Source organism: Symphalangus syndactylus, chromosome 5 (genome assembly GCF_028878055.3).
Source record: "Symphalangus syndactylus isolate Jambi chromosome 5, NHGRI_mSymSyn1-v2.1_pri, whole genome shotgun sequence".
Classification (NCBI taxonomy): domain Eukaryota; kingdom Metazoa; phylum Chordata; class Mammalia; order Primates; family Hylobatidae; genus Symphalangus; species Symphalangus syndactylus.
In genome coordinates, this window is record NC_072427.2 from 43,002,897 (window position 1) to 43,020,945 (window position 18,049).

Sequence of the window (18,049 nt, forward strand, 5' to 3'; positions counted from 1 at the left end):
ACACGCTGTAAAGGCAATTTTACAATTGTCTCAATGTAAATAATTTTATTTTATAAAGGTCAGCCCGGGAATGGTGGCTCACGCCTGTAATCCCAGCACTTTGGGAGGCCGAGGCAGGTGGATCACCTGAGGTCAGGAGTTTGAGACCAGCCTGGCCAACATGGGGAAACCCCATCTCTATTAAAAATACAAAATTAGCTGAGCATAGTGATGCATGCCTGTAATCCCAGCTACTCGGGAGGCTGAGGCAGGAGAATCGCTTGAACCCAGGAGGTGGAGGTTGCAGTGAGCCGAGATTGTGCCATTGTACTCCAGCCTGGGAAACAAGAGTGAAACTCCATCTCAAAAGAAAAAAAAAAAAGTCAAAGTAAAGAACTATACATTTTAAAATGGTTAAAATGGTAAATGTTCTATTATATATATTTTAAAACACAATAAAAACAATTCAAAGTGGATTCTGCATAATTCCTGATGCAATGTGTTTGGCTGCCTACAATATTAAAATCACCCAAATAACTACCCTAGCTCTACCATCCTTTGGACTGTATGAACAACCCAGATCATTTACATGCCATGTCATCATGAAGTTTCATTTCACTGGTTAGCACAGAAAGTGTGAACATGGTGTGGTGTTAAGAACACAAGCTAGAGTCTGAGGCTTCTAACTTAAGGCTCCACCATATATTAACTGGGGGATCCTGGAGACATTGTTTTATTCCTCTCAGTCTCCATGTCCTCATTTACAGAATGAGGACAATACATCTTCCACGCTTGATCGTTTTGAGGATCTACTGAGATATCTGTAAACTACTTCACCTAGAGCCTGGGACATAGCTTGGACTCAATAAATGGCAGCTATTATTAATTTATATCTTCAGTTTCAATAGCAGAAATCATTCACCTACTTCTTATGTTTTTAAGCTAATCGATACTATGAATCGGTTAGAAATACAAATTCAAGTGTATCAGTTAAAACTTTATGTATCTAGTATATATCTACAAGAAGAATAGCTTCCTAAGAATTCAGAAGATGGTGTTGGTCTATGAGAAACATTAATAATGTAATGATATGGTCCTGTTTTTCCCCGAAGCCTAAATGTCCATCAGGATCACTGCTATGCCTATGAATGCTGCTGATGTGTTTGAAATGCCATGGTGACAGACTCCAGTGTAGTGCTTGTCAACATGCCACATACCTGAATCAACCAAACTAAACCTGCCATAACCACCACTTGCTGAAAATGGTGGGCCCGGCAACCCACTGGAATAGATGACTTGAGAGATCCAAGAGTCAGGCACAGCAGGATTTCCTGAAGATTTATCCAAGATGGTGTCTAGGTCTAAAATTTCCCCGATTCATCCCTTCAGCAAGCATTTTTTTTTTTTTTGAGACAGAGTCTCACTCTGTCGCCCAGGCTGGAGTGCAGTGGCGCGATCTCGGCTCACTGCAAGCTCCGCCTCCCGGGTTCACGCCATTCTCCTGCCTCACCTCTCCGAGTAGCTGGGACTACAGGCGCCCGCCACCACGCCCGGCTAATTTTTTGTATTTTTTTTTTTTAGTAGAGACGGCGTTTCACTGTGGTCTTGATCTCCTGACCTCGTGATCTGCCCGCCTCGGCCTCCCAAAGTGCTAGGATTACAAGCGTGAGCCACTGCGCCCCGCCAGCAAGCATTTATTGAGCCTCTACTATGTGTCAGACACTGGCATTGTATACAGCAGAACAAAGACAGAAATCTCTACCTTCAAAATGTGGAAGGTAATACTATTTAGAATAGCAACAATTTCTAATTATCTGAAGTAATATGAGGAAAGACTAGGCAGTAAATAAATTAAGACAATCCTCAAATCTAAATGTATTATTTAATACATTTCCATGCCCTCTTTCTTCATACAATGAACTAGAGCCAGACATCCAAGTGAAACATTTACTCTCATATTCTAAGTGCCCCTGCCCACCATCCAGTGAAAATGAGCATGCAAATGGTGTCAGCACATCATTCCTAGCATGCAAAAAACTGCTTAACAGAAAGGCATGTGTGTCTAAGATGCCTCTAATCAGAATTACCTGTAAACTATTCCAAATCATCCCTGTTATGATGTTCTTTTTATCCCTAAAATTCCTTCCTGGGGGAAACAAACAAACAACAAACAAATGTCTTCCTGGCACATATAATAAGCCCCTTCCCTTTGATTCCAGTCTAAGCAAAATAGAAAGTGGCTGGCAGCTATTTTTATTAAAATGATGACCCTTCACAATCTTAAAAGTATTACAGGGTGGAGTGTGGGGAACAAATACACATAAAATGGTTAGTGGTACACTTCAGCCTTAAAAAGGAATCCCTAATCTTTTTGTGGGGATGAGTTATGATGCTACTCTCCAACACTGGAGAGCAAGTGGTGGTGGAGGAGGAAGGGCAGCATGTCAGTGAGGGGATCTGTGGGTTCAGACCACATCTTCCTGGAGGTGTGGGGACAGCTATCACCCCTTCAGCTCTGTCATCCTAGCACCACTTCCAGGAATACAAGAATCTTTTAAGCAATGAGTTGGGAATGATGACAGCTGGTACCCTACAATCTACCAGGTTGGGGTTCATGACCTCAGTTGTTCAACCTTCAAAGACTCTCTGAGCATACTGGATTTCATCATAATTCAAGACTCCAACTTGTGCTTGGCTTAGGCCTAAACACCAGAGACAAAGCCGTGGTCTGGGCCTGGCATTCTAGGCATGGTTAAGCACAGCTCATGGAAGTAAGGCAGCTTCCAAGCTGCCTTACTCACCACTTACTCACCACTGTACTCCCAGCATCACACTGCCCAGAGCCAAAAAGCAATGAAAGTGTACTGAATAGATGAAGCATCTTAGGATAGAACGTAACAAATGATGAAGTTGTGACAGCAAGGAAAATGCCTGGATTCAGCAAAGAACTTGGTAGTCAAGATTCACCAGATTCTTTCCAGCCAGCTGGCAGAATGGTGGTCAGGGGGATGACAGGGAGATGAGCCACAGCAGTGGATGTTGTGGAGGTGGTGAGGTAAGAGATAATGGTGGCAGGGCTGAATGACAAGAGAGTATAAGAAAGGAATACTTAGTCACAGGACTTGTGGTTTGTTACGACTGCCAGAAGGTATTAATAAAAGGAAAAATAATGAAAATATACAATCACATCAGAATGTGTGGAGGAGTTCTAGAACATCTATAAGTTAATCACTTGATTATTACGATGAAGACCACTGGCAAAGTATACAGTTGCTAAACACAACCAAAAAACCTTTTAAATGTCTTGTTTCCCCATCAGAAAATTTATTTTTCTCCATACTAGACTCCAGCTTGAATCCTATAATCTTGGCAAACAAACATTCATGCTTTACTTCTACCTGAAGAGTTACAGAACCCTACAACACACTCACCATGGCTCCTCTGTAGTACGCTGTCGTGATTGTTCGGAATCTTTCCTGACCCGCTGTGTCCCTAAAATATGAAACAAAGGAGAGTGGTTTTTAAAGTCATCACCAGCATCACTGAGGAGAAACCCTGCTGTAGGAGATGTAATTCTAGTCTGCTCAGGGTGCAGTGGTCACAGGGGAAAGGAGAATGAGACACAAAGGGAGCCCTTTGCACATCTGCAAGCTGGAGGTGGTGGGGCCACAGGAGCCTGTCAAGAGCTCACAACGACCTGGGTGAAAAACTCAGACCTTGATAAAAGCAGCAACAGAAAAATACACAGAAAAATCCTGCTAGGAACTGGTGTGTTATATTAGTCAAACACACGTGGGAGGGAATAGAGAATAGTTCTAAATTCTTGGACTCCCCGAGATAGTTATAATCCTTTTTGTAAGTGCTTAATAATTAAAGCACTTTTGCTTTCTTGCCTGAATGTCTGATTTCTGTATAAAGCAAGCAATCGAGCTGGACTTATTACTGTGTGCATTCTGCTCAGCAGAGCACAATAAAATAGATCTCCTCAAGAACTTGTTCAGCTATGGAGCCCATGATTTCATGGGGACCTGGAGTTCAACACATAAATCTTGACAATGTTTTCAAAGACTTTTAAACATAAACAACATGTCAAAACTATACAAACTTTCATATATTTTTGCTTTTTAGCCGATGGCATACCATTAAAATGCATTCTGAAAAATACAAGAGTTTCTGATTTCATTTATAGAAGCAATCCTATAAAGGAAGTTAAATTTCCTTGATACTTGAGAAAATCAATATTCTCAAATTTTCCACTTCCAGCCAGAACTAATTCATTCCCTGTGCTACTAAGACAATTTAATTGCAGGAGAGAAAGAGGCATTTGTGGAAATATACTAGAAATCTAGTATATACCAAATCCTAATAAAAGATGAAGGCCCATGGGAATATCATAAGTTAAAAAGCAATAAGCACCTTAACATAGACATACACCTTACAAAATACTTTCACACTGCACTCACGTGAGGTCTACCACAGCCCATTAGGGTGGGCTACTGGCTGGGGGTGTTACCAGCATCCAAGTTCTGCATATGAGGAAACAGGCTCAGAGGAACTATGGCCCCAGCTCTGCCACTAAACAGCTCATATTCTTTATTTATTTATTTGTTTTTGAGATGGAGTCTCGCTCTGTCACCCAGGCTGGGGTGCAGCGGCACAATCTTGGCTCACTGCAACCTCTGCCTCCTGGGTTCAAGCGATTCTCCTGCCTCAGCCTCCCAAGTAGCTGGGACTACAGAAACCCGTCACCACGCCCGGCTAATTTTTGTGTTTTTAGTAGAGACGGGGTTTCACCATATTAACCAGGCTGGTCTCAAACTCCTGACCTTGTGATCTACCCGCCTCGGCCTCCCAACGTGCTGGGATTACAGGTGTGAGCCACTGCACCAGCCCAGCTCATACTCTTGAAGGAGACAAGCATCTCAGGTCTCAGCTGTTCAGCTCTGGGCCAGGCCTTACAAAAAAGCCATCTTATCCTGTCATTTTCTTTGATCAGCATTAGATGCATGGGGCACTTGCTTGATGCACAGCTAACAAATCATGGGGAAATGGAAGGCAAGCACTTTTTAGCAGACTAACCATATTTCTCTGAGAAACCCAAGGAGGGGATCATGAGAAAAGATGTAATTTTTTAAATCTGTAAAATATTTGGCATCTTGTTCAATACCAGTGGATGGAAAGGGCAGCCTATAGTAACCTTCATAACATTTGCCAGTGAAGTACACTGGAAACCACTAGGAAGCCAATCACTATGTTCCAGGGCAGTTGAGTAGTTGTCCCAGCTTCATCATACATGCCCTCAAGTGGACCTAACCACTCTCAGTCCCTGTTTCCTTCTCTATAAAAGAAGGGCTGCGGGATATTCTTCTTCTATCCCAGTTCTGAGATTCAAAAAAGAAATAGAGCCTAAGGCAAAAGCTAATATGTATAACTTTACTCTTTAGCCCTGCCTCGTTCTTAGTCAGTGCTGCTCTGAATTCTACGTTTTGTCTACTGCTGTCATCAATACACATTAGATCAGCAAACATCACCAACAACCTTTCAAAAGCTCCAAATCTATATGGCTCCATGCAAGGCACTGAACTGAAAGAAATTAAACCAGCTTCTAGGAGGTTAAAAAAAAATCTAAGAAGAACTTCTGAGTTCAAGTCAAAAATATTCACCCTAGCAATCTGGAGGAACCATATTTATTCACTGTAGTTGGACAGATTCTTCAGGAGTTTATGAACCAGAGTTGGGTAATCATAAGATCTTTGCCTTGCATATTGCAACATTAGAGTTGGGAAACATCCTAAGGACTAATAGTTTGTGTTCCTCCAACATTTATATGTTGAAGCCTAATCCTCAGTGTGATGGTATTTAGATAGGGGGATTTTGGGAGGTAATTAGGTCATGAGGGTGGAGCCGTTGTGAAAGGGATTAGTGCTCTTCTAAGAGACACCATAGAGATGATCTCTCTCTGGGCCATGTGAGGATACAAGTGAGATGGCTCTCTACAAACCAGGAAGCAAGCCTTCACTAGACACTGGATCTGATGGCACCCTGATCTTGGATTTCCCAGCCTCCAGAACTGTGAGAAATAAATGTTTATTGTTTAAGACACCCAGTCTATGGTATTTTTGTTATAGTAGCTGTGATAGTGTGATACACTAAGAAACACATATAATAAGAAACATATTTGGTCTCTGCTCCTGATTCTTGGCACACAGATACTAAAATTCTTGGAATCTCCAACAAAGTGTTTAAGTTCTTTTTGTGTGCTAATGAAATAACTGGTGGCTGGGGCTCCTGTCCAGCCCCAGGATAGGAGGCTGGTTGCCAGGAGAACCAACCAAGTGATAAGTGGGCTGGAACTTTCAGTCCTACCACTCAACCCTCTGGAGAAGGGAGAGGGGCTAAAGGTTGACTTAATCACCAATGGCCCACGATGTAATCAATCATAGCTATATAAGGAAGCTTCCATAAAAACTCAAAAGGACTGGGTTTGGAGAGCTTCAGGACAGTGGGACACGTGGAGGTGCTGGATGTGCTTGGAGAGTAGATGACCCCTCCCACAAGGAAGGAAGTGTGGAAGTTCCTCACTCCTTCCCACATGGCTTGCCCTGTGCATCTCTTCCATCTGGCTGTTCATCTGTATTCTTTGCAATATCCTTTATAATAAATGAGTAAACATAAATAAAGTGTTTCCCTGAGTTCTGTGAGCTGTCTAGTAAATTAAAGGAATAAGAGGAGGGGGGTCATCAGAACCCCAATTTATAGCCAGTTGGTCAGAAGTAGAGGTGACAACCTACTACAGTTGAGTATCCCTAATCTGAAAATCCAAAATATAAAAGGCTCCCAAATCCAAAACTTTTTGAGTGCCGACATGATGCCATAGTGGAATATTCTACACCTGAGCTCATGTGATGAGTCACAGTCAAAATGTAGACATACAACACAGTTTATTTAAAAAATTTTATTGGCCGGGCGCAGTGGCTCACGCCTGTAATCCCAGCACTTTGGGAGGCCGAGGCGGGCAGATTACCTGAGGTCAGGAGTCCAAGACCAGCTGGCTAACATGGAGAAACCTCGTTTCTACTAAAAATACAAAAAAATAGCAGGGTGTGGTGGCGCACGCCTGTAATCCCAGCGACTCAGGAAGCTGAGGCAGGAGAATCGCTTGAACCCAGGAGGTGGAGGGTGCAGTGAGCCGAGCTCACGCCATTGCACTCCAGCTTGGGCAACAAGAGCGAAACTCCATCTCAAAAAAAAAAAAATTATTAAAATATTGTATAAAGTTATATTTAGCTTCATGTGTACCAGCTGTATATGAAACATAAATGAATTTCGTGTTTAGACTTGGGTCCCATCCCCAAGATATCTCATTATGTATATGCACATATTCCAAAATCCAAGAAAATCCAAAATTGGAAACACTTCTGTTCCCAAGCATTTTGGATAAGGGATACTTAACCTGTACTTGTGACTGGCAGCTGAAGTGGGGACACTGCGGGACCCAGCCCTCAACCTGTGGGATCTGATGCTATCTCCAGGTAGACAGCATCAGAACTCACTTAAATTATAGGACACCCAGAAAGAAAAAGAAAATTAAAAAAAGAAGAAAAAAAAAGTATAGGACACCCAACTGGCATCTGCTGGAGAATTACCTGGTGGTGGTGGTGGGAACCCCCTGATAATCTGGTGTCAGAAGTACTGTGCTATGTATGAGAAAACAAGTGTGTTTAAAAATATCTTACAGAGCGGTCTGAACTATGACATGATTTTTTTTCTCAGTCTTCATTTTTCTATTTAATAAGAAATATGCAAATAAATCATAAAATATCATGGCTGGAGGGGAACTCCAATGTCATCAATCCAACCAATTTACAAGCGAGGAAAAGGTGAGACCCTGAGAAGGGAAATAACTGGCCCAAAGCCCTCAATTTGGAGGCATCGTGGCTAGAACCTAGATCTGTACTTCCTGCCAAGGGTTCCTGAGACGTGACTACTCTGTCTTATCAGATTTCAAAACTACAACAAACTGTGATGAAGAAGTAATTTGCGTTCCTTAGAATTTAGTTTCCTCCCCTCAAAAATTATAGTTTTGGAAAGATGAGCTATCGGATCTCTTCTGGCTTCAACAGTTAGTACCCTCTCTCACCTTCCCAACTCTTGGTGGAGATACCTTTGAAGGATTCCCAGTGCTTACTTATTTCCCCTTGGTTCCGATAAAGAAAAGATGTTTTAGCTATCACAAGATGCCTCTAACTTATTACAATTCACATTTAATTCCTACTTTCAATTCCCTATTAAAGCAGAAACTCTGTGTGTGTGTTTACTTACCATATCTGAAGCTTAATTTTCTTGCCATCTAGTTCTATCGTTCTGATTTTAAAATCAATTCCTGCCAGAAAAACAAAGAAAGATATGTTAAGTTTCTTCAGATATAATCCAAGTCTCATTAGGAGGACAAAGATTTCTATTGAAAAAAAGCTCTCCAACGCACTGGAAAATGTGAACACAGAGAGGGTGTGAATGGTATGTTTCCTCTGAATACAGGCTGGAGAAAGGAATGCTAATTACTCAGCAAAGAATTCCCACACGTGTTAAATGCAACGTATTATATGCCTCATTATTCTGACACAAATGGATCACATCCTGCAAAGTTACATAATTTAGATAGATTGAGAACATGCCATATTTCCTACTTCCTGAAGTACATATAAACAATGCTTCCTACCTACTCCTCAACCCCAATCCTTCCCTAAAGAAGACTACAGGACCTCTTTAAAGAATATTCCTCCATCTCCTTCCACATTTTTCTTCCGATTCTGCAATTGACTAAGGAAAAAAAAAATCTGCCTATTTGACAGTAAGGGAGGGAAAGCCTGCATATCTATTTTAAACAGTTAGCAAGTATTTTATACACATTTTAATAAATGTTCCCTACAGATTACTTGCTAGAGCTGAAACAGGAAGAATGGATTTCAGGCCTGACTGTACTCTAGAATTGCCTGGTACTATGATCTGAAAGTCCCCTCCAAAACTCACATTGAAATTAGATTGCCACTGTGGGACCTTAGAGATACTAAGTACTAAGAGGTGGGACCTTTCACTGCTGATTCATGTGGAGACTGTATGAATGGAATGTCATCACAGGAGTGAGTTAGTTATCTTGAGAGTGGGTTTTTATAAAAGTGAGTCCTGCTCCTCCTACATTCTCTTCTGCATGAGTGCACTTCCCCTTCCAGTCTTCCAGCATGAGATAATGAAGCATGAAGGTCCTCACCAGATGCTGATGCCATACCCTTGGAGTTCCCAGCCTCCAGAACCATGAGCTAAATAAATTTCTGTTCATTATAGACTACGCAGTTTCAGGTATTCTGTCATAGCAGCAGAAAGTGGACTAAGATGACTGAGAAATGTTAAAAAAAAATACTCATGATTAGGCCTGCCCCCTACCCCAAATTCTGAGATTGTGACTTAATTAGTCAAGGGTGGGACCTGGGCACTGGTAATTTTTAAAGTTTCCCAGATGATTCTAACCTGAAGCCAAAAGTTTTGGCTTTCGAAGGGCTATACCTTTTGAAGGGCTCTGGCACTTCAAAAGTTCAACCCTTCCCTCACATATTTCCCCCCACTATGGTAGCTCAAAACTTATTTATCAATTTCAATGACAAGGAACCACAAAGCCCTTGACAAATGTCAGCAAGCTCTATCATATATCAGCAATAAGCTTTCTGAGGAGACCAGTTAGCGAATACAACTTAGTTGCAATTTACTAAATCCTCATCATCTGGCTACTCAGCTTTGTTTAGATTTTTCTATTCTTTTGCATTCCGTCCAGCAGGGTTTCTCAACCCCTGGGCCACGGACCAGTACTGGGCTGCACAGCAGGAGGTAAGTGGCAGGCAAGTGAGAGAAGCTTCACCTATATTTACAGCTGCTCCCTATTACTTGCATTGCCGCCTAAGCTCAGCCTCCTGTCAGATCAGCAGTGGCATTAGATTCTCATAGGTGCACAAACCCCATTGTGAACTGCGCATAGGGGGATCTAGGTTGTGCACTCCTATGAGAATCTAATGCCTGATGATCTGTCACTGTCTTCTATCACCCCCAGATAGGACCACATTGTTGCAGGAAAACATGCTCACAGCTCCCACTGATTCTACATTGGTGAGTGTATAATAATTTCATTATATATTACAATGTAATAAAAATAGAATATAAGTGCATAATAAATGTAATGTGCTTGAATCATTCCTAAACCACCCCCATCCCTACACCACCACCACCTCCAGTCCCCGGAGGAAAAACTGTCTTCCATGAAACTGGTCCCTGGTGCCAAAAAGATTGGGGACTTCTGCTATACAGAACCCCTTAAAGTGGTTCCCAAGAAATTTCAGGAAAACATGTAAATTACATATCCTCTAAATTGACTTAAACATTAACTCCAGTTTTGTTTTGTTTTGTTTTTTTGAGACGGAGTCTCACTCTGTTGCCAGGCTGGAGTGCAGTGGGGCAATCTTGGCTCACTGGAACCTCCGCCTCCCAGCTTCAAGTGATTGTCCCGTCTATAGACTATTCAGAGTCTATAACCCTACAGCTCTTGTCACTTCATGCATGGATTATTTGTAATAGCTTTCCAGGATACTGTGCCAACATCTCTCCCTGGTCTAATTCTCCTACATGTCACTTCTAGAATAACTTGCAACAATCCCTGTGGTAATGTCACTGCACTATTTAAGAAGCCGTGGAGCCAACTTCTTCAGCCTGGTGATATAGCCTTTCCCACCAGATGCACCGCTCTCCTGACACTGCAAACCTCAAAGTTTCTCCAAATGAGGCCTTTTGCTTCTCTCAGTGGGCCCCATACCTCCTTTCCTCCACTCCTGCATGACCACCTCACTTTGCAGCCTTCTCTGAGGATGCAATTTCACCCATGTAGTTCTCTCTCTTCTCTCCTCAGCTCTGCCTCAAAGCCTGGTTTTTGCACAGTGATTTAATCCTGTGTTATTGGGTTTTATTAACATAGAGCCCTGCAATTGCTCTTAGATCATGCAAAGACTCGATCATCTGTTTGCCAGTTAAGTTGTGCACAGAAGCATGTGTAAAGTAACTAAATTAAAGGGTAGGTACTCTTACATATTTAAGTAAACATTATATACTACTAAGGGTGAAGATGGCTTTAAAAACTTTGGAAATTTGGCCAGGCGTGGTGGCTCATGTCTGCAATCCCAGCACTTTGGGAGGCCAAGGCGGGTGGATCACCTGAAGTCAGGAGTTGGCCAGTCTGGCCAACATGGCGAAACCCCTACTCTACTAAAAAGATTAGCTGGGCGTGGTGGTGGGTGCCTGTAATCCCAGCTAGCGGGGAGGCTGAGGCAGGAGAATGAATCACTTGAACCCAGGAGGCAGAGGTTGCAGTGAGCCGAGATTGCACCACTGCACTCCAGCCTGGGCAACAGAGTGAGACTCTGTCTCAAAAAAAAAAAAAAAAAAACTTTGGAAATTTCTTAATATATTATAGTTACAATAGTTAGGATGCTGAGAAATCTTATTCCAATAAGAAAATGAAGACACATTACAATTAGCTTGACAATAATATCAGTAGTGGATTAACATTCATGTTAAAATTTAAAGCAAAGATAATTTCCTGATGCTACTCCAGGGATTAAAAGAATAATTAGCTGTAAAATGATAATATAATTAGGATGCTTTCAGCTGCAAATAGCAGAAACCCCAAATCAAACTAGCTTAAGGTAATTTGTTGACTCATCTACAACAAGTCCAATGGTGAGATGGGGTTCAGAGATGGCTCAATCTAGGGCTCCAGCTCATTTCTCTGCACCTCCCTGGGCTCTGCCCTCCAGGGAGTATCAATTTCACACTCTTGACTGATAGCAGTTCCTGACTACAACAGCAATACCAGAAGAAAAGAGATTATTTTCCTCTTCCTCTCAAAAGTGAGAAAGCGTTTCCCCAAAGCCTCCAACGAGTTTTCCTTCACGTCTCATTTCTGGACTTATAACCATGGGAATGTCATGTTCTGGCAGGCTAAGGCTGAATTCCTGAACTAATCACTGCCACGGGGAATTGCCAAGATTGGATTAATCTAAATCCATTCTCTAAATTTAGATTAATCGAGGCCTATCCCTGGAGCTGGGTCACTCCTAGAATTCATAGGCTGCTAAAAATAGAATAGAAAGGCTATTGAGAAAAATCATACTATCCTCTATATTATATACATGTTATATATCCTCTATATAATACTCAAACCTATCTCATTAATAAAATTTTATATTCATAGCTATATGAAAGGACAAATTTTATATTCATATCTATATGAAAGAGCTGCACTACTACCTTGTCATGAATGTTACTACATTTAATGAGACACTATAGTACTTCTCTGAAGGCAATTTCATGTAGTGTTTGGCTACGCACTAGAAAATAAGAAAGACAAAGGGGACAATGAGCAGACCAAGTAGCTGCCACAACATCTTTGTGCTGAACTGTGACCACAGCTGCTAGGAGAGTCCTTGAGCCCACAACTCCAAAGACTTGGCTTATCCCCTAGCCCCAGATGATTGGAGACTAGAAAGAAGGAGGGGGCTATCACACCAACAGCAGCAAGAACCAGAGGTCATTCTGGCAGTAAGGGAGCAACTTTTTTTTTTTTTTAATTTAAAAGGACTATACAATCTCAAAAAACATAGTTTTTGAAGGGCATTATCCTTCAGGTCAAAAAGCCCTTTGTTTAAATTATACTACAGAGCTATAGTAACCAAAATGGCATGGTACTAGCATAAAAATAGACACATATACCAGTGGAACAGAACAGAGAACCCAGAGATAAATCTATACATCTACAGTGAACTCATTTTGACAAAGGTGCCGGCCGGGCGCGGTGGCTCACGCTTGTAATCCCAGCACTTTGAGAGGCCGAGGCGGGCGGATCACGAGGTCAGGAGATCGAGACCACGGTGAAACCCCGTCTCTACTAAAAAATACAAAAAATTAGCCAGGCGTGGTGGCGGGCGCCTGTAGTCCCAGCTACTTGGAGAGGCTGAGGCAGGAGAATGGTGTAAACCCGGGAGGTGGAGCTTGCAATGAGCCGAGATTGCGCCACTGCACTCCAGCCTGGGCGACAGAGAGAGACTCCGTCTCAAAAAAAAAAAAAAAAAAAGACAAAGGTGCCAAGTACATACAATGGGGGAAAGGACAGTCTCTTCAATAAATGGTGCTGGGAAAACTGGGTATCTGTATGCCGAAGAATGAAACTAGACCCCTATCTCTTGCCATATACAAAAATCAAATCAAAATGGATTAAAGACTTAAATCTAAGACTTCAAACTATGAAACTACTGAAAGAAAACATTGGGGAAACTCTCCAGGATATTGGAGTGGGCAAATGTTTCTAGAGTAATACCCTGCAAGCACAGTCAACCAATGCAAAAATGAACAAACAGGATCACATCAAGTTAAAAAGCTTCTGTACAGCAAAGGAAACAATGAGCAAAGTGAAGAGACAACCCACAGAATGGGAAAAAATATTTGCAAACTACCCATCTGACAAGCTATTAATAATCAGAATATATAAGGAGCTCAAACAGCTCTACAGGAAAAAATCTTATAATCTGATTTTTAAATGAGCAGAAGACCTAAGCAGACATTTTTCAAAAGAAGACATACAAATGGCAAACAGATACATGAAAAGGTGCTCAACATCAGTGATCATCAGAGAAATGCAAATAAAAACTACAATGAAATATCATCTCACCCCATTTAAAAGGGCTTTTATCCAAAAGATAGGCAATGACAAACACTGGCAGGGATGTGGAGAAAAGGGAACCCCTGTACACTGTGGGTGGGAATGCAAATTAGTACAGCCACTATAGAGAACAGTTTGAAGGTTCCTCACCAAATCAAATATAGAGCTATCATATGATCCAGCAATCCTGCTCCAAAAGGAAGGAAATGAGTACGTCAAAGAAATAACTGCACTCCCATGTTTATTGCAGCACTATTCACAACAGCCAAGATTTGGAAGCAATCTAAGCATCCATCAACAGATGAATGGACAAAGAAAATGTGGTACATATAAACAATGGAGTACTATTCAGCCATAAAAAGAATGAGATCCTGTCATTTGCATCAACATAGATGGAACTGGAGGTCATTATATTAAGTGAAATAAGCCAGGTACAGAAAGACAAACTTCTCATGTTCTAATTTATTTGTGGGAGCTAAAAATTAAAATGATTTAATTCATGGAGATAGAGAGTAGAAGAATGGTTAGGCTGGGAAGGGTAGTGGGGGGTAGGGGAAAGTGGTGATGGTTAATGGGTACAAACAATAGAATAAGACCTAGTATTTGCTAGGACAACAGGGTGACTATAATAAAAAATAATTTAATTATACATTTTAAAATAACTACAAGTATAATTGGACTGTTTGTAACACAAAGGATAAAAATGCTTGAGGTAATGGATACTCCATTTACCCTGATGTGATTATTATTACTCATTGCATGCCTGTATCAAAATATCTCATGTAACCCATAAATATACACATCTACTATGTACTCGCAATTTTTTCAAAAGCCTTTTTGTATTTCAAAAGTCTTTTTGAGAACATCATTTTTTGGCAGCACATAATCTAATAATTCATGTTCAAAATGATGACCCTGAGTCATCCTGACTCATGAGCAATCCATGCCCCACCAGGAGGCATGCAGCCCACCCAGCTGGAAACATAATCAAATATCTGAGTTTAGGAGGCAAGATTCCAAAGGTATTTCCATGTTGCTCAAATATACCTCAACATTCATTTTTTGATGGTTTTAAAATAGTCCCAGTTTCCTCATTAATATTTATCTAGTCAATACAATAGGAAATATAAATTGTAAGAAAACATTCCCAAGGGAATGACTCAAAGACATTTTCATTTTGAATTTAAAAACTCTCTCTCTCTAATAGATTTTGCTTTCCTGAATTGACTCTTATGCTAAATGGTTGCTTATAACATAAGGAGGCAGGGAAGTAAGTATGAAAGAGCATCACAGAATTATAGACTTGAGAAGTACCTTAGAGATCATTTAGTTCAGTCCTGTCTGTGTGGCTAAGAAAACTGAGGCGAAGAGAGACGCAGCAGTTTACTCAGATTCAGAAGATCAATAAAAAAAGGTTAGGTTAAAATCAAGTTTTGGCTTTTAAAGATCAGGCCTTGCCAAGGGGATACGTACAAGAACGTCCGCATCTTGGTGGGGAAACCTCCTCTTTTTAAGGGTCATAGTATAGAATACAGGCAACAAGTGAAATGTCCACCAACTGGAGAATGCCTTGGTATACAAGTAGAGAAGGAATACTTGAGCAGTGAACGAAAGCCATGCTTATCAACATAGATTAATCTAAAAAAGATGATGGTAAGTGAAAAGAACAAGTTGCAGAAATATACAGTCAAACCAATTTGTATATATCTGAAAAAATATTTAAAATGCCAAAACAACAGTATTATCATTCATATATAAAATATATATAGTATATTTATATATATATATATCTCCATGTATAATTACAGTATAAAAGATGGATAGGAATGATTATTAACAAATTAAGGATAATACTCAATGTTACCTCTAGAGAAAAATGGAAGAGGAGGGATTCATAGGGGACTTTGACTCTGTAATTTATTATTTCTAAAATTGAGTGGTGGGAGCCGGGCGCGGTGGCTCACGCTTGTAATCCCAGCACTTTGGGAGGCCGAGGCGGACGGATCACGAGGTCAGGAGATGGAGACCACGGTGAAACCCTGTCTCTAATAAAAAATACAAAAAATTAGCCGGGCGTGGTGGTGGGCGCCTGTAGTCCCAGCTACTCGGAGAGGCTGAGGCAGGAGAATGGCGTGAACCCGGGAGGCGGAGCTTGCAGTGAGCCGAGATTGCGCCACTGCACTCCAGCCTGGGCGACAGAGCAAGACTCCGTCTCAAAAAAAATAAATAAATAAATAAATTAATTAATTAAATTAAATAATATAAAATAAAATAGAGTGGTGGGTACATGGACATGAGAATGTTTTATATTAGCTATACTTTAATAGGTCTAAAAGTTTTTGAAATTCTTTTAAAAAGCAAATATTAGTAACCTGGAAAACATATACGGAGGTATGTTCATTAATGGCGGTAAAAAACCAAACCAAATTTTAGAGATGAGGGGTACCTTAGAAGATTTAGTCAGGGGAAAAACAGGCTCTATCGCTCTTATTCAAAAGAGTATAAAGAGGTCCTGTGAGCCCTTGGTAGCCCACCCCATCCATGCCTGGTCACCAATGGCTTACAGTCCTTCTTTATACCGAACAAGGATGGTATGGTAGTGCCTGCTTTTTCCCTGACTAAATCTTCTAGGGTACATTTTATCTCTGAAATTTTGGTTGATTTTTCTACTACCATTAATGAATGCATGCCTTCACATGTCAGATTTCCAGATAACTAATACTGGATCAAGTTCAGATTGGATCAAGTTCAGAAAGTGAGGGGCAGAGCAGGAAGTGGGGTGGCAAGGAATGCTAGCTACTCTGATTTCAAGCAGGGGGTTTGGGGACTTTTCTTCTCCACCTCGAGGAAAAGGAGTTTTGACTTGGATCAAGGACAAGTAAAGAATACACATTTGGGTCACTGTTGGGAGTGGCACTCTGGCAGGAAGAACAAAGGAGTTCTGATTTTCCATTCAATGGGAGAAGGCAGAGAGCCACTGCCCCACCCTTGGGGTGGAGGTTTGGGCCAGGAGGCTCTTTCCTGCACCTCTGAGGAGAAGGCAGTGTGGTATTTGAGGTTTCTGCATTGTCCAGGGCAACCCACAGGGCATCAGAGCTTGCAGATACCTCACCACGTGGCACCAGTGAGGGGTAAGGAGCAAGCACTTACCCAGAGTACTGCTTACCAGATATTTCTCAGCAACCAGTGATGTCGCTGGAGGCAGCTGAGGGGAAGGGCTTGGCCAGCAAAACAGAACGAAGGAAACTTTCAACCTGGCCCAAGTCCATAGTTAACAGATCTAACAGGGAAAAGGAACTTGGAACGAGCAGTACTGGGCCACTTTTCATTCCACAAATTAGATATAATTGAACATGGGAAAGGGACAGATTGACAAGACTCTTTTACACCAAAGTTAAATTAGTCAGTCAACAGATATTAATAACATAATCTTTTCTGTTTCAAGAGAATAGGGAGGTTGCCCCTGGGTTTGTGAATGGGTGAAAGAATACCATTGCTGGAGTGTGGGAAAGAGTAGTTTTCTTGGCCTTCGGAACTCTCTCTCTAGGGCCAGCTAGTTCTCCTGACTTTCAGCATAAGCTGTGACTTGATGCATTTTGGCTGGTGGGTGTTGCAGCTTAGAACACACACAGCTCTCCTGCTTTGAGTACTATCTTGGGTCCCCTGGGGAAGTCTGCTGCCTGGTCCAGAAAAATCAGGGGTAGAAAAACATCAAGGACCTTCAACTAAGGTTTTCTATACCTGGTTCCCACTGAATTTCTTTTAAAAGACTAATTTGGCTGAAGTCATGAGAACCTTAAAAAAAAATTCAGACTTCTGGGTCATTCAGCCTTTCAATGAATCATAACAATGCAAGATTTCAATGCTGGGTTTACTCACAGCACTGCACATTTTTCTACAAAGGTTATCTATCCCCTTTGACCCACTTTAAGAAGCAGAAGTTAAGTACTGTGCTTTTACAATTAAAAAGGAAAAAAAAAAAACAGGACTTTGTTTCAAAGGTACATTTGGAAACATGTGTGATCCCAGGCTATCTGAATATGGGTTATGTGGTTTGTCTATTTACATTTCAGAGATCTTCCAGAAATAGAAAAACAGTTTCCCAAATATTGAAGTCTACTTTAAAGAAATGCTACATTCACCTCCTTAAGATTTTGATTAACAATAAAGATACAGTTCTTGCCAGTTTTGAAACTTTCTTTGACAATCAAATTTTGCTTATGCTTTTTTTGGTGTGAATTTAGATTAATGAAATTTTACGGTAGCTGATTTTAGGATAATTAGTTGAAATCTCTAATTAGAAAAATGGACTACTGA

General features: G+C 41.1%; 1 protein-coding gene across 2 annotated transcripts in view; it reads right to left on the bottom strand.

Moving 5' to 3' along the window:
* RAB8B (RAB8B, member RAS oncogene family) overlaps window positions 1-18,049 on the bottom strand; it is a 76,886-nt gene that overhangs the window by 14,724 nt on the left and 44,113 nt on the right. For both annotated transcript variants that reach the window (XR_010120704.1, XM_055278231.2), the window contains exons 2-3: window positions 8,302-8,362; window positions 3,411-3,471 (exon numbers count right to left, since the gene is read on the bottom strand). Coding sequence is in view for 1 of the 2 variants with exons in the window: in XM_055278231.2 (XP_055134206.1) it covers window positions 3,411-3,471; window positions 8,302-8,362 (122 nt within the window). In the remaining variant the exon portion in view is untranslated. The remainder of the gene's footprint in view (window positions 1-3,410; window positions 3,472-8,301; window positions 8,363-18,049) is intronic.